Source organism: Formica exsecta, unplaced genomic scaffold, assembly GCF_003651465.1.
Source record: "Formica exsecta isolate Colony F162 unplaced genomic scaffold, ASM365146v1 scaffold211, whole genome shotgun sequence".
Taxonomy (NCBI): Eukaryota; Metazoa; Arthropoda; class Insecta; order Hymenoptera; family Formicidae; genus Formica; species Formica exsecta.
In genome coordinates this window covers 1,167,590-1,190,933 of record NW_021849408.1, presented here as the reverse complement: position 1 = coordinate 1,190,933, position 23,344 = coordinate 1,167,590, and the positions used below count along the sequence as shown (strand labels likewise).

General features: G+C 30.8%; 1 protein-coding gene across 1 annotated transcript; it reads right to left on the bottom strand.

Annotated features, from left to right (window-relative positions):
- Nucleotides 1-71: 71 nt before the first annotated feature.
- LOC115235143 lies at nucleotides 72-22,170 on the bottom strand. The gene is made up of 20 exons (XM_029806727.1): nucleotides 20,810-22,170; nucleotides 17,476-17,746; nucleotides 15,572-17,177; nucleotides 11,718-11,931; nucleotides 10,296-10,402; nucleotides 9,912-10,036; nucleotides 9,681-9,822; nucleotides 8,175-8,449; nucleotides 7,743-8,041; nucleotides 7,402-7,548; nucleotides 6,740-6,957; nucleotides 6,087-6,276; nucleotides 5,335-5,546; nucleotides 3,078-3,334; nucleotides 2,878-2,998; nucleotides 2,446-2,629; nucleotides 2,223-2,310; nucleotides 1,761-1,857; nucleotides 1,180-1,461; nucleotides 72-1,025 (listed from the first exon to the last, which is right to left on the bottom strand). Exons 2-20 carry the CDS (start codon nucleotides 17,733-17,735, stop codon nucleotides 870-872), a joined length of 4,980 nt encoding a protein of 1,659 aa, XP_029662587.1. The 5' UTR covers nucleotides 17,736-17,746; nucleotides 20,810-22,170; the 3' UTR covers nucleotides 72-869.
- Between the last annotated feature and the right edge of the window lie 1,174 nt (nucleotides 22,171-23,344).

The window sequence follows — 23,344 nt, the reverse complement described above, 5'->3', positions numbered from 1 at the left end:
ATTTAACGAATCGAGACACCAGTGTATTCATCAGCAGTAAGGTTTGTGAACGAAAAATTAATTAGTAGCAGCTTAAAATATTTTTTTTTTTTTTTGGAAAGGGAAAAAAATATTTTTGGCGCTTGGTGTGCGAAGAAATAATTTATATAAACTTTTCTTTGTAAAATTCTATTAATTTCCTCTAAGTAACGGCGAATTTTGGCCGGTGCTATAAATGAATGTATAAAACGACGTAGTTGAATCGGCGAGACGCGCGTATATATATATATGGGATAAATTAAATTAAATTAATTAAAATCAAAATTGCGACGATATCGTGCGTGTAAAGTCGCGTCAAAGGATCGATCGAGCGCACCTTTCTTTTCACTTTTCTCGTGTTCTCCCCTCAACTTTTCTCTTTTGTAACTTTTCTTTTCTTTTTCCATCTTTCTCTTTCTCTCTTTCTCGAATTCGCAAACATCCTTGACGTACTCGGCCAAATTCGGCCAAATAGAGCAATTAATTAAATCGCAGTACGTAATAATTAATCATCGACATGTAAGCGTAAACATCGGTCACCGAAGATATCCGTATTTAAGCAAATTCGTGACATTGCTGTCGCGATTAAGATTTATCATGCGCGGAGGTCACTTGTGGAAAAAAGGAAAAGAATCGAGGAAATTTCGCCTTGACGAAGTATCGTGCGCACGAAGGGATCGTCGTGTTTATCTTTTAGAACATAAAAATGTAATATGCCTTTAATAAATAAATATTTCGCTACAACATCTATTATGTCCTTTCAACCAGCGTCTATAAAGATAATCATAGACTGCGATTGAGTAATGTAACGCTATAAAAAATAATGTGTCGAACAGTATTACATTTTTTTGTTATAAATGTGAATCAGGTGTCGGTAAAGGATAGAGAATAGTGGACCAAGTGGTCATGTTAAAGTGCTGAATATACTGCCAAGCCACGAAATCTGGCGATTCAATGTACTCCACCCAGTATCGCGCCATATTATTATAAATCTTCTCTTTCCACGTCTGCAACAAAAATTTATTCGGATTGTTTAAAACATTCAATTATAAGTTATCTGCAAATTTTCCGCAAAAGGAATTACATCAAAGATTTAATCAACTTAACTTATTAGGTTATCAGTTAATCATGAAGCATATTATTTTCAACTAAATGTATTACCCTTTTATTTTGCATGATCCATGCTTCTATCAGTTTGTTTCCCTGCGAAATCGAAAATTTTTGTGCTTTGTGCAGATAAAATCGCGTGGTCGATTTGCGACCTCGAAGAACATTTAGGTACGCCATCAGCAAATACAAACGCGGTTTTACGACCATCGCATACTTGGAAATGTTCTCGAAGCATTTGATAATTTTGGAAATATCTTGAATTAGATTCGATAGGTTGTCAGATTGTTTCATATTGATGCAACTGAGCAGCATCAATAGATAACATTCAAGTCCCTGCAAAAGAAGCATTAAAGCGATTGAAAGAAGGTAATCATTTTTATTTAATATATAATTTATCATTGACAATGGCAGAAAAGGCATATATATCAGTAAAGGACATATATTTGATAATGTTAATCTTGAGACTTATTTGTAATAGATTTAAAACTATAAGTTTCTAGAACTTCATGAATTTATCTGGAGAAGAGAATAATCCACAGATTCTTAATTCATATATAATATATGTATAAGAAGAGAAAAAAAATGTATCACAATTGAAAAAAACGTGGATCTTTAATAATTCGCAAGCATACCTTGATGCAAGTAAAAATTCGGGAAAAATCGTCGCAACTGACATTCTTTATAAATTCTTCCGCCCTGGTCGTAAACGCGTCAGTAATCGTGTGTCCCCTGCGTATATAATATCTTTCAATTATCAATGATCATATCATAATAAATCTATTCAATCATTTACTTCTCGAAATTATAGAAGAATATAAAAAATATAGAAACTATATCTTAAATTTAAAATATCCTTTTATTTATTTTTAAACAATGCAGGTTAATAATTTTGAGCTCATTTTAGATAGCAGAGATCTTTTTTATAAAAGTATGAAGATATAAATAAACTTATGATGAAGAATGAGCCATAAATTTATAACTTGCAAATTTTAAAAGCTTATAAATAGCTTAAAATTCAGTTATCTATTTTTGCATTCTCACATTAGAAGTGGGAAAGAGAACCGATAATGAAAAAGAAATAATTGAATACTTACATTCTAAGCTGGTATAACCACAGGCATGTCAATAAGCGGCACAAGCTTTGCGGATCGCGCCATACACAAAATTTCGAGTCTTTTCGAGCTACGTAATCATTTTTTTATGCATGTTAAAATAATTACAATTTAAAATAAAATGTGGATGCGTAAAATCATCAATAACGAGAAATTCTTTGTATAAATTTTAATGCATTTTTATAAATCGTAATGTGTTTCTTACCTACACATTTTTCATAATACTTATAGAACGTTTCGTACGAATCTAGTACTACACCTGCGTCCAATATAAACTGCAAAGAAAGAGCATAATACCACGTCTTGTCTGACAAGTCTACGTCCTCCTCTGCTAAAAAGTATAGCTCTTGTATCAAATCGACAGCTTCGTTAATACGTTTAGTCCATAGCTGATCGGGTTATTAAGCGAAAAAGAATATTATGGGGGGTAAAAAATGAATAATTATGCCTATCTTAAACAATATAAAAGATCCAAAAATCATCCGCAAGAATATCTGAAAATGTACGGGAGATTAATATGCCATCTCATATAATTCTTTGCATAATGTATTTTGGATCTTTTAGGAAATCTATTTAAAAAGTATATTAACGTTTAAGAAATTTATATATGAATAGAAGATTTGCAAGCAAATAATACCATTATTTGAGTTAACGATGGCACAATAACAAGCATCAATTTATTAAGATGCAATGCTCCAGAGATTTTTAGAACCTTCATACCAATATTTATAGCTTCTTCCAATTCACCTCTTAGCGCTCTGTTTTCACATATACAATTAGATTTATTCAAAAGAGAGAGCTGTTCATAAAATTTTTTAATACGTTTGAATTATATACCTAACTTGATACATCATTAGATAGATCTTTCCCACCATCGCTACTTCTTCGACATTGTGCCAGCTAATCTTTGCTTTTATTTCGGCAAGCATCGGTCTCTCAATATGTCGTATTAACTCGGTATTTTTTATGCGATGCAAAACTTGAACTGTCACGAGATATATTTCGCCTTTTTCCAGAAAACTACCAAGGCTTGAAAAAGCCAGCTTGAAACTTCTCAAGGCATAAGCTTGCGCCGTCCTCAATTTATTTTCTATCTATAAATAATTATAGAAAAATTATTATAAAACTTTTCTTTATTTTGAAAAAGTCCATTTTGATACGAGTTAATAATTAAAAATGGGTTAAAAATTTCTTATAGGCGTAGAGATACAATTCAAGATCATACTTGTGAAAATATTTGTTCCAATAAGACAAACATATATAAAATGGTACGTTATACGTCAAAAAACTCGGTATTTTTCTGCTATTATTTATATACATCTATACCAGTCGCGCTATTATTTATATACACCTATACGTGTCGCTTTGTTGACATTCACGTGTCGAGATTCGAGCGGGCAGGTAGCTCCGTGTAGCATCATTTTACCTTGAGAGACGCAGTCGCGTGAAATATTCGAAGACGTTGAACGTGATTATCGCTATGATTATTAGCATTTATTAATTTATACGATTAATTCCCTCAATAAATGATGCGTAAAAGTACCGCGACAATAATTATGTATTTATCGGAGCATATATTTCGCAATAAATCGTGCTTTGAGCTTATTTAAGTATAATAGACCCCCGCCTATTTAAGTATAATAGACCCAAAATTTTGAAGAGAGATTAGAAGCGTAGAATAATACATATAAATCAACGAATCGAATAACGGAAGGCATGATATATCGATTTAGTAATAATAGATATATTGCGTGCTATTTGTGTTCGCGTATTTTCTTGGATCGATATCTATCACGCGAATAATCAGCAAAGCTGACGACATATTTCCAAATACTATTTTTTGCGAAACTTTAAGTTTAATTCTTGCGTTGTTTTACTATGTAATAATTGTCGCGTGTCAACGTCGAACAATATCGGGAGTGCCGTGCAAAATGTCACGCGTCCTGCTAATTAGTGCGCAATCGTAATTACTTGCAAGTGCCATGAAGGAGCAGCAAGAAATGAACAAAGAAGAGAAGAAGAAAAAGAAGGAAGAAAAGATTCTGAGAAGATTCAGGCGAGAGCGGAGCAACAATTAAAGAGTGAGTGATACATAATTTATTCAATTTATTGCTCTTATTACGTCTTATTTAGAAGAGGATTCGTAAATAGAAGGAGAAAAAAATAATAATAATACTATAAAATAATAATATAAAATAGTAGTAATAAAAATAATTTAAGACATTACATATCGATGCAAATAATTTGTCGTCTTTTTATTATGCTCTCTATTTGAATAAAATTATTGATTTACATCTAAAAAAAAAAAAAATTGAGAAACATTTTTTCTCTCTGGTTAAAAAATTTGAAAAGCTAATAATATATATGTATATATATGGCTGTATTGATATTTTTAAAAAACAAAAACTGAGACACTTACACTGGATAAAAAATTTGGAAAGCTAATCATATATATATATATGTATGTATTTTAATTAGTATTTTAATTTACGCATTTAATATATATTTATTTTTCAATCTCGTTCTTTTACAGTTTTTGTTTTATTTTTAATAAAGACGACAAATTTTCTTAATCTCAATTTAATAAATCACTACGTACCATATACACGACACAAAGACGACGCAAATATGACGCTAGTTCCAATTTCTTTACAATAGTTTGCCTCGATACTTCATTAATCAAATAGTGAGGAGGATATTGCATTTGACAATATATTTTCGACATTATACGGTAACAGATAGTTTTCTTCGTTTTGAGCAGAGTACCTCGCAATTTCACTGCTGTTGCATAATACTTCTTAGCCTGATCATAATTTCCCAACGCGCTATGTGCGTCGCCTGAATAATAATTAATATTATAGTATACACACTAATAATATGGAAGAAATTTCTGCGAAACTGTGACCATAAAATAAGTAAAATGCAAAAATTCGTGAGGTTTGTGTTGATTATTTTTTTTACGTTATTTTTTTATTTGAATTGCATTTTTCCCTTGATAATTTCGATAATAGAATAAGTTGTATTCAGATTAAACAACGATGCGTGCGCGCGAAAAATTTAACAAATTCCCGTTCTCTAAAAATAAAAGTAACACACAATAATCTGTATACAGACCCATTAAAGCTAGGATAATTCCTTTATTCGTGATACTTTTTTCTACGTTGTCATCTATCCATTCGCCTATCTCGGCAGCCTCATTCTTTTCAGTGGCAATTGAAAGCAATTTAATGGCATAAAGTGGTTGCGCAGTTTGGATGAGTCCGGCACTGTATTCCATAAAGAAATCGAGCACTTTATCGATTTCTCCTAAAATAAATCAATGCCAATAAAATTATATATATAGTCCGATTATATTGTTTCTCGTACATATAATATATAACTGTGTGTAAAAAAAAAAAAAAGAACTGCTTTATAATAAGCAAGATAATTTGAGGGCATATCGACGGATAAATACTATAATAATAATAGTTTCTTTTCATTTACATGAAATGTTCCTAAACTATCTTTATGCAGTTAAAATGCTGGTAATTTTACCACAGTTTTCAATGTGCCGATGCAACTTCCAGAAAAGATGACTGATGACATTATCACATTGACAATTGCGATAATCAATGTGACTAAATTCTTCCAAATAGTCTAGATAGGAAGGATCTTTCGCCGTTTCTGGAGCGACCTTCGCAGGTCGTTTCCAAAATCTTAGCGTGTTGTTTGTTAAATTTTCTTGAGGTCTTTCTTCGTTTTTCGAAGCTATTGTGAGAAGTATAGTATACTATTGTATAGTATACTATTGTATAGTAATAAAATTTGTCGAAAATCCCTTGAAATGATAAATGGATTGTTAGCAACCTTTCTCTTCGTCATCGAGAAACGATGGCATAATAGACACTCTGCGGATATCAACGCACTCATCCTTTTTTGACGGGCTAATTGCACTCGGAGGAAGTATACTTAATTTCATGGATCTGTTATTTTGATCGTCAATCAAGGTTCGATGACGAATTAGCGAAACTCTAGGCGAATCTGTTGGGCTTTCCTCCTGTGAAAGTAGGGAATGTTAATCAAATAAAATTTTCCGAATATAAAAATATGCTCCATAAATAACAAATGGATTAGAAGACATCGAGAAATTAATTGCGGAAATTAATTATGTAAAATCGTGAATTTCTGATTTTTCCAATAATAAACTAACTTAATATATTTTTATATTGCTTACGTGGATAATATACTATTGTAAAGAAAAAAGCAATTTCGGAACTTTAAAAAATTGTAGCATGCAGGAATTAAGCATTCAGAATTGAAGCTTCTTTTGTATTGTATACTTTTGTATTGTATTGTATTGCATATTGTATTGTATACAATATGAAGGTAACAATACATTCAGCAGAGAAGGAGAAAGACTCGCAAAGAAAAAATTAATTATGTAAGAACGATTCAACGCTTTTTAGTTTATATATTATTAGTGAGACATATTTTTCGAGAGTGCAGTATTCGCATTTGACCTCGGGGAATTTATCCTTGCTGGGAACTCGTAGAAAATGCCCGTTGCCACAGGAATTGCACTTTCGTGCATCCAAACCGTATATCTTGGCCGCTACCGCGTGATGATCTTGCTTTTCTTCATTCGACTGCATATCGTACATCATGCTGCGAAATAAATCGACTTTGAACTCCAGCATTTTGCAGTGCGCGTAAAGAGGTGAGGATAAAACGATAGCTTCTGGAATAAAAACGCAAGTATTTGGTCAATCAAGAAATCAAGAAATCAAGAAACCGATAAAAAAATGAGTCAATCAGCGTTTATATAATGTGCTGTTCTTATTGCTGTTGCTATTATTTCCGTAAATCAACTTTCATTCGAATTTTTCTTATTAAAAATTTCATAAGACGCTATTATTTTTTTTAATTAAAATTAAATGTTGGATATTTTTAATTGAGCTAACGTGAATGATGGCAATGGCAAGATAGTAAATGGTGCATATCGGAGAATGTCTTTCGCTTCTTGTCTATACAGAAGATAAGATCCTCGGTGTGGAAATCTCGTCGCTGAAGCGAGGCGCATTCCAATATTCGTATTCGAATCATTTCGGAAACGGCTATGAAATTGCACAAAGTTCATATAAGCTAGAACGCATACAAATAGATCATGATTAATAATACTCACCGCTAATAGTATGAGGTGGAATTGAATTCGGCATTACGTTTTGTAGCATGCTTTGTTTAAACACTTTGCCCAACGTAGCAGCGCACGTAATAAAACTATGCTCGTACGGGTTCATCCCGTGATAGATCTTGCTCATTATTTCTATATTAAAAAAAAAAAAATTTAATGAGAAAATGATTGCGTGCAAAATTTTTAAATGACGAATTCGACACGATTCACGAAAAACTCCGTACATTTTCAAATATTATCATGGACTTAATCATTCGTCGCAAGCATTGCGAAAAACTAAGGAATTTATTCGATGTTAGAAAAAGAAGAGAGAAGATTGAAAATAATAGACGAAACAACATAAGATTTACCTCTCATGTCATGATCTATATCATTAATCTTGGAATAATTCTCATTCGCGACACAAACATCCAACTCGCTCATCTGCACCCAGGACAAAGGTGGCGCAATTTCCTCGAGCGTTAGATCAATCGGCAATTTTGTCACCAGGGAGGTATCCGTAAAAATGAGATCGTGTTGTCCCGCTTCTTCAGGCGATATCGTGATGAAGTCTAAACCGTTACTCTGAAGTATCAACGTCAGCAATGCCTCGCACCATCCGATATGGCCGTCCTTGCGCCTCCGTAAAATCCTAACAAGAATTTTATCATTATTTTAATAATGCATGATTTCCAAAAATTTTTTTTGTGCGCCATCGAAGAATTATCTCTGAAATCTTATTGCATCAGCTAAGATGTACAAAAATAAATGGTAGCGAACGGTACCTATTTAATTTTCTGGGTATCGCAAAGACATTCAAGAATTGACACGCGAATGTCGGAAGTAGATTTACATCTAGACCGAGTAACGCACGCTTCGTGAACCTTTTGTCTTTGTAAATTTCTACTTCCACGTGGGACAGATCCTCCCACGAATTCGGCTTCAACATCGTCATCGCCATGACAACATCCTTATTATCAAGAGCCGATGACAGAAATTGCCAAGACATGTAATCCATGTGCTGAATGTCGTCGAGCAAAATGCAGATTTTAATTCCTAACTGTGAGAAATGAATGATCATGCTCGTTCAATTTTTGTGGAAACAAATTAAAAATAATGTCATAAATCATTTAATTGAGACAAAACAACGATTGCGAAATTGCCTGCTTTAATATCATTTCGAAGATATTAATAGTCTTCATATGACGCTGCCAATCAGATTCCGAGCAGTAAGCGTCGGAAAGAGAAAAACAAACTCTCATTAAAACATTGAGATAACAGAAATCTTTCAGAGTGAGAATATTGTCTAATTTAACAAGCAATGCCTTTTCACGTTCTTCGACCGTGTCACAATCCTCGGCTTCAAGTATCTGTTCAAAAGAAGATTTCAACGCGATTTATTTTCATTGTAAAAACTAGATGTAATAAAAAAAGAACTGATAGAAAATCGAAAATTTAGTTTTTTTAGTTACTAAAATGATAAATTTGTTTAAACATATATGATTTTCTTTCTATTCTTTTTTTATCAACTCTCCTCCTGTAATAGTTAAAGTATTTATGGCGAAAAAAAAGATCAAAATTAATAGAAAGATATAGAAAAATTTTATATATTTCTAGATATAAAAATATAGAAATATAGTAAAGACATAGAAAAATTTTCTATATCTTTATGTTTAAAAATTAATAGTTCCTTTTTTTCTATTTTGATGGTTAAAAATTTGTAAGAGTTTGCAGAACAGGTTTCTATCAATTTCTCTTAATTCACTTATTTTTGTCAAACATGTAGGATTAAATAAATCGAATATTCCGTACTTGCAGAATAATATGATGTATAACCGAATAAGCCTTATCTGCGTACGTCGCGTGAAGGGATAGTTTAATTGGTTTTATTTGTCTGTTGCAAACGCTCGTGACGAAAGCATCTAAAAGTCTTGATTTTCCTGATCTGTCGATACCCTAAATGAATGATTGATCAATTTCAATGCATGCAATAGTAAAACAATTGTTTAATTCCTGAGTTCTACTTTTTATTGTCGTACCACAAAGCCATATAATTATATATATCTCAATATTATATTATAATATAATTATAATATAAATATAATTATATTTAGCTTTTAATTTAATTTAGATTTTACATAATTGTATATTTACGTTATTACATAAAGTTACAAATTAAAATTATTATTATAATTATAATAATCATGTAATACTAACGTGAACTATGGTAGCTTTGATTAAGAATTACAAATGCTCATACAAACTTGATTTTCGGAGAATTTAAATCGAACCTCAATTAACAATCCCGAATAACTCCGATTTTTTACTCCAATCTCATCTAAAATATTGTTAAAACACTCCAATTCTTCCGTTCTATCCAAAATAGGATAGCAATAGTCCAGAGACGCAGTTGTGTTCAAATCTTTTTTCGTCCTATTCAAATATGGAGGACATATTTTTTACATACTTCGTGATTCACGCAAGAGATTTATGCTATAAATGTTACAGATTTAAATACTCACGGCGCATCGCCGAGATATTCGTAGACGTGAAATTTTTCCGATCGTCCAAATATTCTCACGCCTCGAGAACGAAATTGATATTTTTTTAAATGGCTGTGCATTACAGTGTCATAATCACAGGAAACCTGCGAAAGTGATTCTTGTAATACGATTACAAGAAACACGTTTATTCAGATATTTACATAATTAACATAATTGTTTTCAACTTTTATGAAAGTAGTAAAAATAATATGACTAAACTTTTCTGGGGAGAGAGCGGGAGGAATAAATTGTTTTACAATTGCATGTTATTAATACACAAAATTTATAAAAATAATTATCTTAGCTAATTTTTATATAGAGACTACATTTAGATATCTTATAAGAATCGTAAGTCAATATTACCTTATTGTAAGAAATATTCATTATTCTCATAACTTTATCGAGAGGCGGTCCGATAACCGCGTAATATTTTCTAGCAATATGTCCGATCACGCCGCAGTAAGCCATTCCTGAAATTAAATTAACAATACAAATATATTCGTAAACGCGACTTATATTCTTATATTGCATTATAATGTTGAAACAATATTTATGCACAATTGAGTCATAATTCAAAATATTATATTTATGGAGCTACTAAGGCTCACCCATGTTTAAATTCTTTTTGAAAGAAATTCTTCGGATAATCAAACACGAGATAATTAAATCTATAAAAAAATATACACTTATCCTGAAAAGATTATACCTGTTGAAACGCCCACGAATACGCTTTGAACATTGGCAATGCCTTTTACTGTTTGCAATGCGTGCATCGCGAACGTAAGCGCCTTTTTGCAAGTCTCGTCGATTTTAAACTGGTCCCCGCCGTCGTCGCATCCGCGTATGCCAAATACGATAGAGAAAAGAATATTTTTTTCGCATAGATTCACTGTGTTGATGCAACCTGCGTATTGCGTAACTGTACTAAATAAACAATAAAATAAGTAATTCTCTCTCTTTCTTTTGTTCTCCCGATAAATGTAATAATATTAATATTGCCGAAAATGACATTATTAATTATAAAAATAAATTGTTCTATTATTTATTTGTAAATCTGTCATTTCCGCAGTTAATATTCGTAATACCGGTGCAAAAGTAGAAAGCATTTATCAACCAAAAGAATTAATTCATTGTATGGACATTTGTCGGGAACAATATCGAGGGATACTACTGTGATTCGTCTGATCTCCGTCAAAAGTCTTAAAGATATACCCTTTTCGATCTACGAGAAGCAAAGAATATTTAATAAATAATAAATTGAATAACTAACCGCTAAATAAATGCAGTATATTCGCGGATTATTCTCTCTTTTATCATAGCTAAGATAATTTATATTAAACGGTACCTGCTGAATCACCGGCTTTATCAAATAGCTTCTCAAATGCATAGCAAAATCCGGATTCATTTCTGCTATCGCAGAAATCGCTGTGGCATTCAATGTAAAGCAATGAATTTTCCAAAGAATAACCAAATAGGGCTCGTAGGAAGCATTTTCAAAAATAAGAAATAAAAAATTTAGCAATTATTTATTAATTAAAGACTCACAGGCTAAAAATTCCGGTAGTTACATGAAAATAAAAGAAATTTTTATACGGATATAAAACAAATTAATCTCTTTTTAGTAATCCTAGGAAGAGTACAACTACAATATAATTGCGAGTAAAAAATGCGAAGAAAAATGATATGCAAAACAATTTAATAATTTATTAATTTTTAGAAATTTAAATGAATAAGACGAGTTTTTGTAAACAAATTTCGAACAACAAACTATATCGTTTGTTTCACCTGTAGAAGTTTTCTCTTTCGTATCAGCAATTACTGTCTTGGAAAATAGTTGCCCGTCAACAGACAAACGTGCTTTATAAGGTGACGATGGTCTGGTGGAATTTGTTTCAAATTTCCTTTCCTTGAATATTTCATCCGAAATAGTGGTAACGTTCGACAATATCGGCATCGTGTATGGTAATTTTGCGTCTGGTTGCTCTAATACTTTTATTATCTATGATTATTGAAAATATATCTCGTTGTATATTGAATGTTAATTGCATTAATTTGCCAATTGTAGTGAGAATGATTTTTATATCGATATAATGTATCTCTTTAAAAATGTAAAATTTTGAATTGTAGAAATTATAGAAAGTCAGACCTATAATCTTGACACAAGATTATCGTATACTAGTATTCTTTAGTTAAAAAAATTACAGAAAATGATTATTTATAGATTACAATTGAAATGTACCTTGATATTATATGGGTTTTTGATGACATATTCGTATTGACTCGGCGTACAATGCTGCCACGCACTCATTGATAATATCAAATCATTTGATAGAGAAATTTTGTCGGCTTGCTTTAACTCTTCAATCGGCAAACCGAAAAGCACAAAATGTCGAGCTTCGCTGCTACCGATGATTGAGAACGTTACATCTCCGGCCGAAAGTGCTATACTTACTGTTATTAAAAATTTCGTGATATTACCGAAAAACGAAAAAAAGAATATTTATTAATCCGCGTCTTATCAAATTAACTACAAATATAAATACATATTTTTTTAAAATTTATTTTGTCTTATATAATTTTAATCTAATTTTTATTTATTTACAATTATATTAAATTTAGTGTAAATGTATTGTTATAGCAAATACCTTTAAAAATTTCATCGCCATTTTTCAGTGCTGCTATAGAGTTTTGTATTTTCATCGCGCATATAATTATCTTTTGTACGACGTTATATATAAACTCATCATCGCGTACTTTCCATACAGCTAATAATCCCTGAGCTGTATTTTTAATTAGTTATCTATTTTTAAAAAAATCGAAGCTAAAAGATAAGCGTATCAGTGAGAGATCATCAATAACCTTTTAAAAATTTATGTGCATATTTTTCTATAATTAGATAAAATAATTATATCCTTTTTAATTTATTATACTTTTATCAATTTATACTCGCAATTATATATCATTAAAAATTATATTATAATTAATAACTTATCAAATTGAATAGTTATGTTTTTAATAAAATATTATTCATTTATACACATATTGCTGATGTTAGGAAATAAATTTTTAATTTGAAATTAATATATAAAAAAGAAAAAAAAATAGAAGAGAAGAAAATCTTATATAAAAGGATAAATATTAATTGTTATCTAAAAGAGAAATTTGTAAAATGATATCTTTATTTGGCAAGTTATCCATTACTAAAAGATATTCTCTAATTATTTTTTCCTTCACTGATACGCATATATCTTAACTCAAACAATATTCTCACCAGAAAATTTTAGTATGTCTCCTTCGCTGCAGTATATTTCATGAACTACGATGTGGACGTAATCATTTAATATTTTACTTAAAGCTTGACTTCCTCCATTTTTATCATAAGTACACTTTTTAAATAACGTGGAGAAACCTACCGTTACATTAATCGTACGATTTTAAAGAATGTCAATTTAAAAAGAAATTTGAAGAGAAAGAAAAAATTGTCATCTACTTTGTCGTAAAGAGATTTAAAATTTATGTGAATGTACATGTGTGCGATATTGCGGAGAGCTAACCTGAAATATTTAGAAACATTAAAACAGCTCGAAAGCTTCGAAAACTTTTTTCTGACAAATCAGTCTCGTAGATTATTTCGTCAGGAACAAAAGTTGCCATAAGATGTATCTGCTCGTTTACATTACGCAAATGCAATGCCTGAAAAATTAAATAAAAATTTTGATATATAATATTCATCTAATACATAAAAGTATACTAAATGCACATGAAGTATCTAATGCATAAAATATATAAAATTAAAATTGAGATTGGGCAATAAAGGATTGTGAAGATAAGAAAATACACATCATAGAGGATTCGAATCTAACCTGTTTTAATGTCAAGCTATCTTTTTTAAAAATAGGACCAAATAGATCTGGCGTCCAAGCTGTGACAAGATTTTCTTCATTTATTGAATTATATGCCATTATATTTTATTTATAATATATCTTAATAATATAATGGCATGTACATATATAATTGTTGTATTAAATATATAACATATATATAATTCTAATTCTTTGGTATAATTAACATGTACATATGCAGCGATAATTTTTCAATATTTTTCCCAAAAAAATTTATACGAATTCTAAAATAAAATGCATAATTAATTCTATATTTCATAGAATAAGTTTATCACAAAATAATTACAATAAAGTTATAAGAGGAAAATTTCTCACGACAAAGTTTATGCTGTATCGTTGTATAATGTATGATAATAGAAATCATGCTGTCTTTTTTAAAAGCATGGCCAAACAAATCCGGCGTCCTAGTTGTGACAAAATTTTTATATATTATAACAAAAAGTTAGTATTATATATATATAATTGTCGATGTTCCATACTATAATCAACAATTTTATAATTGATATTTTGCCATCTTGTAAAAAGTAAAATATTTCTTTTTTAATACGACATGTTATATATACATATATACATGTCACAATATTATTAAGATAATAAAAATTTTTTAATTTGATTATTTGATAGGCATTAATTTGATAAGATAAGAAAATGTTATCACAAAGCTTGGATACCGAATCTGTTTGACTTCATTTAAAAAAAAAAATGGTTTGACATTAAAACAGATTAGATTCAAATTCTCTACGATGTGTATTATATATTTTCTTATTTGAAAATATATAATAGATTATGCATTTTAAAAAAAAAGTCTAGATACTTTATAATCTGAAAAAGTAATGCAATGGATAAGAGCGAAGATGAACCTAATATTATTCAATGAAACATTAATATAACCTATTTTGAAAAACTTATATCAATAATCTGTATAAACTTTTTTGGAAAAATTATCAATTTGCTGCATCGGATTCACACGCGTAGTTATGCATATTGCATAAAGCAGAAAAAATAAAAAGATAATTTTAACTTTATAATATACCAAGAGTCTTATAATTTCGAGGAATGTTAAATTAAGTGCAATATAATATCATAAAGTAATACTGAAAAAATTAAATTAAGAAGTACATAATTATATATTATTTGCAAAACAAAAAAAGAATTTACAATAGAGAGAGCTCAACTCTCTTTTTTGTTCCATTTTATTATTTTTTCCAGATATCGAAACCATTACTTTTCTTATGACTTTTCCATATATGAATGCAAAGACTCTGTTGTAATTTATTATTATAAAAATACTGTAATTAACATTGGAAATATATCCTCGATAACGATTATGGTAACGGTTTCAATATCTATTCGTCATATTCTCTTAGCTTGTGATGCTAAATTGCGTCTATATATGTAAAGCGTATTTATTTTTTGTAGTGCTATTACTAAGATACTAATTAACTGTTATAATATTTATAACAGTTTTCATGTCTCAATAATTTTCTTCCCATGTAACAGGAAGAAGTAGTAATAGCGTATACGATAAATAATGTTGACATATCTTTATATTGGACTTGTATTCTAATGTTTTCCACGGATAAGATGACTATTAAAATCCAAGCTGTTAGCACATCTTTCACCGCACGCGTTGCACGTATAGGGATCATTAATTTTGTGAAAATGCATATGCATAATATGCATAAATCTGTTTCCAAACGTAAGGTCGCAGTACTCGCAGTTATTATTTAAATTTACTTTGTTTACTGTGACATTAATCTGGCTTTCCCTTTGTAAACCGTATTCACTGTCCATCGGAGACTCGAAAGATTCGATTTTATTCTGTCCTGGGTTCTCTTCTATTGCAAAACGTGTCTGCACTTTACCTTTACGTTTAGTAGCGCCGGTCATCTTGAATTTACTGATACTCAATGGTTTATTTGGAATCTTGTCTCTCTGTATCTGTGGCTCGGATTCTAATCCCTCGGATGTTGAGATTTTGTTAGAAACTTTGTTGGAAGAACCAGTTTCATTGCTGTTAGTTGAGTTGAAGTAATTATTGTCAGTGTCATTTGGCTCTTCCGGTTCAGCCTTCCGTTTGTTAGATGTCGAGGCTTGATTAGTATATTTTCTGTAGTCGAAAGGACCAGCTTTGCTGTCAGTTGTTTCGAAATTAGCACGGCCTAGTATAGGGATATTCTGTGTTTCTGGCCGATATTCCAATCCGTTGAATGTCGAGAGTTTGTCAGTATGAATAGTATCGTTCCTATCGTTGCTAGGACCGGCTCCGGTATTATTAATTGTTTCGAAATTGTTACCGTCAATTTTACTTATATGTTCGATGTGCAAATCTACCATCTTTTGCATAATAAATAAAGAGTTCAAACGATTCTGCGGATCGATCATTTCTATGTTCATGTAAGATGCCACGTTTTCGCCGAACAAACAGTTAAACAAGTAAATCAGATAATTCCAAGAAGTCGGATTTTGACTGCCGTTTTTCCAATCGAGAATACTGTCTGTTATAAGAGTACTCAGATTATATAGCGTTTGAAACAACGATGAATACATTATTGATAAATTCGACTGGTTGTTATTGCTGTTGATGTTACTTTCTGACTCAACTGATTGTAGTTGTGGTTGATCTTCAGAATGAGAGATTGGAGTTTGAGGTGGTTCTGGAGAAGTTGATGAGCTCGACTGGTTGAGATCGCTATGATCCGATTTGTCCTGATTTTTAGCAAGGGTGCTCCGTCTGGGTCCACGTTTTTTACTGTATACATCAATAACGGCCGTCAGATTCTGCGTACCGTCCTCGTTCAGTACCAGCACTTGAGTATGATTTTTCTCTTTCATATGCTTCTTCATCGCGTGAAGTAATCTGGCTTTAAAATGACAATCCTTGCAATTGTACTGATGAACGCTCCAATGGCGTACTAAGTGACTGTTTAACATTGACTTGGCCACGCAACTATACGTACAGTTAGGTTCTTCGCATTTGAACGGCCTGAGTTTAGTGTGATCACCAAGCCAGTGGTAAACCATATGATGTTTGGGCTCGGTAACGAATGGGCAAAGACGGCAGACGAGAGGGTACTTGTGATTTTTACGCATGTGCATCCAAAGTTCCTTTTTCGCTTCTGTCACATCCAATCCCTCGGTCGTTACGAAGTCGCAGTCACGATGTTTGCATTTTTTAGGCTTGATATTTTTACGTCGCTTCTTTTTTTTGCTTTGGATTTCTTCGGGGGAATAATCTCCATTGTGTAAAGATTCGATATTTAGCGCCTGCGCTGGATCAATTTCGGACTCTGACTCGCTGGTTCTTTTGCAATGCACGATTATATGATGATAATACTGAAATCTATAAAGATGTACAAATTGAAAAAAAAATCTATGATTTGTCTTTGAGTTTTGCTAAATAATAATGAGTGTCTGTCTATATGTGACAAATTATACATTGATGAATGATTTGAAAAATATACGATTGTCGGGTTTTATTAAATAATAACGTATAATGATAAATTATTTATCGACAACTAGCTGATAATAAATTACATTAAATTATACAAACAATTATATCAACAATCTATTTTATGTTTTCTTATCTTTCAATACATTTTATATACTCATAATTGAAAGATTAATCATAGTATACTTACAATCTCGTAGGTTTGAAGTCACATAATTCACATTTTACGGAACCCGTAAACACATGATCAACGTCTCCGCGCTTCTGAAACGCTTCTGTTTCGGTTCTGATCAATTCGGAGTAGTTCAGATTTGTTGATTCAGTCGTAGGCGATTGTTGAAAGCAACATGGAAGGGACACCGTTTCATTCCGTTCACCTTCCAATTTGATGCTCGGAGGAGAACAGCCAATGCCGGAATCATTGCCATCATTCCCATGCTTTTCCGACATCTTCTGAATATCTGCAATGAACATAAAAAATTTGTTCGAAGAATTTCTTTTATTAAGAGATAAGTGACTTAAAATCGAAGAATTTGTTGCAAAATTACGTAATTTAATTGTCTAAAGTTGATTTGATTATATTTTTGTGTATTCAAATGACAATTGGATTTTATACTCTGGCTTCTCTTAAACTTTTGAGAGAATTTAATATTATATCTTAAAGATGTAAAGTTATTGTGTCATATAATGATAAAGTTAAAAATATAGAGTTGATATTTACATTAAAGTAAATATACTTGTTCGCAAGAATCAAATTTAGTTTTATATTCTGGAGATATAATTCTTATTTGATAATTAATTTTAAAAAATATATCCTGCAAAGTAAAAATAATTAAAGAAAAAAAAAAATACGAAACGAATGCGCAAAAATGGAAGGAAATGTTTCATACTCGAGCTTCGTAAACTCGATACCAATACGACTTCCATTGTATTCATGCCGACATTTTGTTGTCTGTAAAAGGGGAAGGGTCCAGAGAATGAGAAGGATACAGTACGCGATGATGTGGAGATTTAGAGATGGAAAGAGAGAGACAAAGTTTAATCGGAGAGGGGTTGCACGATTACTCACCACGTTTCTATCATCTAAAGCGAACGAATGGCAGCGCTGTTTCTCGGCAATCTGCTATCACTGATTTAACGGATGGCGAATTATTATTTTATAGTATTACATTTTTTTCTTTTTACTATTTTCAAAGCGGTAAAATCCGGAGATGAAATAAAAAATCATCACGCAAGACCGGACGCGCAACGGAAAGTTTAGATTAAAATATTCTATTGTTTTTAATTAACACAAGTATTATTTTACATTTTAATTGTTGTTAAAATTGTTTAATTTTGTTTTATATATTGTTATATTTCTAAACATATGCTAAATACAAGATTTATGAGACTTTTTTTTAAAGATAAACCGGTAGGATTGATCTGTTTAACCGGAGCAATGAATAAAGTCTTTGAGCGCGAAGAGTTTCCCTGCTGTTTCCTGCTGCTGGAAGTTTTTCATAGTAGGTGTTCAAGGTTAACTTCTCTGTTAAAAGCTATAAATAAAATTTGGTAATTTTTTCTAAAAGCAATCTATCTTTTTTTTGTATAAGCTTGTGCACGACAGAGAAAGTGAAGTAAATTTCAAGAATGATAAATGTATATTAAATGGACCAAACTTTTTCTTAAATAAATCAATGTCTGCAAGTTTGATGACAAGATTAATAAATGTATTTTATGTCATCGTAATGTGATGTTTTTTTTTAGGGGAACGCATACATATGTGGTTATCTTTTAAATATAAAATTATTTTTTAATTATTTTTACGAGAAGATTTAAGCTTTGTATTTAATTTTAACTTTATTAAGTAATGTAATTTGAAGGGTAATCGCACAATATATTTTCCATTGCTAAAGAGAAAATCTCTTACAATGAGACAATATAATTATTGATATTGTCGCGGATCGCGATATCAATTCTCTTTCTAAGAGAAATTTTATACAGAAAGAAGGCCCTCTCTCTATATAGCTGTGATCTACAAAATGATGATTAACTAAAATATCCAAACGTTTAGTTTATATATATATATATATTACAGATTTTTTGTAAAATGAGCCTTTTTATACTGGAAAAGGCTTTTTATAAAAAGCCAGTTATGAAAATTCAGCGCTGAATCATTTTGTAAAAATGCTGAATTTATAGAAAGCCTGCATACATACACACACACACACACACACACACAACATACACGATTTAACACATGCATAAAGATTTTGATGGAATGTTAATACTGTCTATATCTCTTCGCTATTTCTGTGACGTTATACTTTGAAATGAGAATAAACAGCTTCAGTTTGGAATGCGAGCACATGTAAAGTAATAATAAGATTAACAATCGCATACTCACTTATGAAACAAAATATTGCTTTTTGTGATGTACCCCAAGATTATATGCTCAAATGCAAAAGACTTGCAAAGATATAACTATTGCAATAATGAGTCGAAACATACTCAAAAGTTCGTAATGTGATTCCGTGGCTGATTATAAAATGCTTTATTTAATCGATAAATGCCGTTATACACCAAAAAATATTTTTGTTTGATTTATAAGATAAAGAAAAAGATACTTATATCTTGTTAAAAATACATACTTTGAAGTTATGGTTTATAAAAATCAATGAATCATTAAATCAACGAACATTTTCCTTGAAAAATTTGATAATCTTGATTTCTTTCAATTTCAATGATATCTTAAAATTTCAAATGAACAGCGTTTTCGTTTAAAGGTCAAAACGACGATGGTATTTCCAAATTCCAAACGAGACATACTTCTCAAGATCATAACAATAAATAGAAAAACATACGACAAAGCGATGATATACGTTGGAAATTTCAATTGGCAGACGGGATAAGACAGACGTGGATATGACGAGGAAAAATCGCTAAGAAATATTGATATGTAGCGTAAATGAAAAATTTTAATAAATTTATAATATTAAATATATCGAAGACTTTGAGTGGAGAGGAAAAAGATTATAATAGGATAATTTTGAATGTCTCAAAAACAAAAGCTATTTCTTGCCGAGAAACATAATAAAACAGAGCATATTTTAATATTAAATATTTACAACACAGCATCAAGGTATTTAAATTTAAATAATTTGTTTTGATTCTTTTCTCTCTTTAAATCTCTTTTATAAAAATAAAAGATAATACAAGCAAAAAAAAAAAAGATTTTTATGCGGGGCAACAATCGCGCGGATAAATTTTAGGTATGTCTTGAGTGATAATCAAACGGAATTAATGTACAGAAATAGTTGATTATATCGCGATTTGAGTTTCAACTCATTTTAAACGATTCATAATTCAACAAGATTCAGGACAAAATTCTATTTATATTTTTATGTATCATGTAATATATAGAAAATATTTAAAAAACAAACATCATGTGCACATGTAATACATATGTCAGAATATTTGGTCTCCACTTATAAATCGTTTAAAGCGAGCTCTAATCAAAATTAAATGATGTAGTTATATCGTACCTTGTTTTACTGTCAGCCGAGATCACGTTTATCAATAATGAATCTTGTTGATGTCTGACACCTATTTTCGCGGCAGCATCCCGTTTCTTCTTTCCAGATGAAGATTTCACAGATCACACCCACAAAATATCGATCAATATCGTTAAAAAACCGTAATAACATGTATCTCGGGATAGTTTCTTGACTGAAATAGTTCGTTTCTCTTTATATTGTTTTGCGAATACAGAAGCGACTAGAAAGTTGCTTATATCTCACAAACAAATTTGAGAAACACAGATGCGGAGTAACTTATACTGTTATTTATTTTTAAGTTTAGTCTTATAGCAATAATAATCGAATACCCGCACCGAAATCTAAGTCTTTCTATAACAGGTATCTCTATTAGAGTACCGTATACTACGACCTTACAAATGATCAAAAACGACGGGTTTGACGAGCAACGGAGCAATAAGCTTCAGCTGAGCGCTCAGGACTCTGAAAGAATTCTAGGTCCCATACATAATCATTGAAGGGGCAGTTACCCTCTCTCTCCAGTTCGCTTGGCCAATCATGGCACGGTTTTCCCCTCGAACATTCATGAACAGGACATTTGCAGCCCCTGTGTCCCCCACTTTGGTCAGTGGCGACTACCGATTCATCGATGTTCACCGTATACTTTTTATCAAATACAACTGTTCACTCCTACCGTTTAAAAGATACAAATCCGCTATGTTTTAGTAGCCTCTCTTGGGATTACTGTTATGCGCCAGTTAAGCCGGTTATGTCACGCTTTTTGTCACATGGAACTTTACGTCTCTTTTATTCTTTTATTCTTCCTTTACCTTCTTGTACCATGACGAAAATGTTGTAAAAATGACAAATTTTAAATTAAATTAAATTAAATATTGTTATTTTCATAATCAAATATTATTATTCTGTTACTTGGTTTCCTGAAACATTATACACTAATTTCTAATAAAATCCACCATGAAAAAACTTTACTTAACTTTCACATTTCTACCGCTCCATTATTCAGATTCTTTTTTTGGCACAAAACGCCGTCTGCTTTCCTTCTAACGTAGACAGCTCTCACCCTTTTCCCAATACTGGAAAGAAGGAAGAGAGAAATGTCTATTAAAAAGTAAAATTTTAAAATAGGAACTTTTTCTAAACTCGAAATACTCTAATTTATGCACGTGCATGTGGGGACGCAAGATTAAAAAAAAAATATTAGATAAACGTGCACATTCTTTATGAAAAATATAGTATTTTCCTTGTTTTCATCAATTTACATTAAGAATCATTCTGCGAAATTCGAATCAAATCAATGTCACATACTGACAAAATACGTTTAGTTTGTTATCATTTTTTTAGTTGATATAATTAAGTAATTAAGTCAAATACGTCGTAAATATTTAAATATTTCAACTAAAAAAAATGATAATCAATTCAATGCATTTAGCCAAGTTAACTTTTTTCTCAATGTACATACAAATTTCAAAAATAGCTTAGCCAGAAATTAGATACGCGGAGATTATCTAAATATGCGGTTTCAAATCATTTGAACGACCGAGTTCGCCACTTTGACAAATTCTGCAATTTTACATCTTCATGCATTGCTTTATTTACATATTTTAAATACTGTTAAAAGACAGATCGACATATATCAGATACGATCGGTAATAAATTTTTCTCTAACCCTCTTTCACCGCGTCACAAGAAAAGTCTTCCGACCGTTACCGCTTCAACCTTTAAATTTTTTTTTAATCCTTTTTGTTCCACAAACAAGACATTCAATAAATTTACAATGCGTTTACAGTTCAATCAAAATACTTGTGCGCGTGAGCGCGGCTTCTTTAACAATCCCTATATTTTTTTGCGAGAGTCGAAAATGCAGAATATATTTTAGCCTCTTTTTTGTCTTCGACACTAAAGCGGATTATTGTAAACCTTGGCGACAATCTGTATATATTCAAACTCTGTATTTTTTCTCCTTAAGCTATTATTAAACACAAAAGTTCTTTTTTTATGTTTTATGTAAAGGATTAACTGTAAAAACACCGCCAAACAAATACTATTTTATGGTTACTTCTATCTCAAAATTACATAAGAAACTTATTTCATCTATATTATCACGTTTATTTGTTGCTTAATATTATTAAATTAATTTATTAAAAGTTAATAGAGGGTTTTACAATAAAAATCTCTCTCCTTTCTTCTCTTTGTTTACCGTTAAAACTGATTAGATAGTAAATTAGAATGTAACAAACACACCATTCATATGCACTGAATAACTTTTTTATTAGTTTTCTTTTTTGTGTAATAAAAAAAAGATTATATTGATTATAATTAATTATAATCATCCAGCTTTGATCAAAGTTACCTAGAATCTTGGTGAAATAGTTTCTACTAAACGTATAGGTAATTATGACGAAATAATTTGGTTAATAGATTAATTTAATAGGCTTAACTAAATCCAAAGTTGCCCTTGTGAAATGTTTGTAATTATTACCAAACGTTTTGTTATTATTCAAATAAGAAATTATTAAAGCTCTC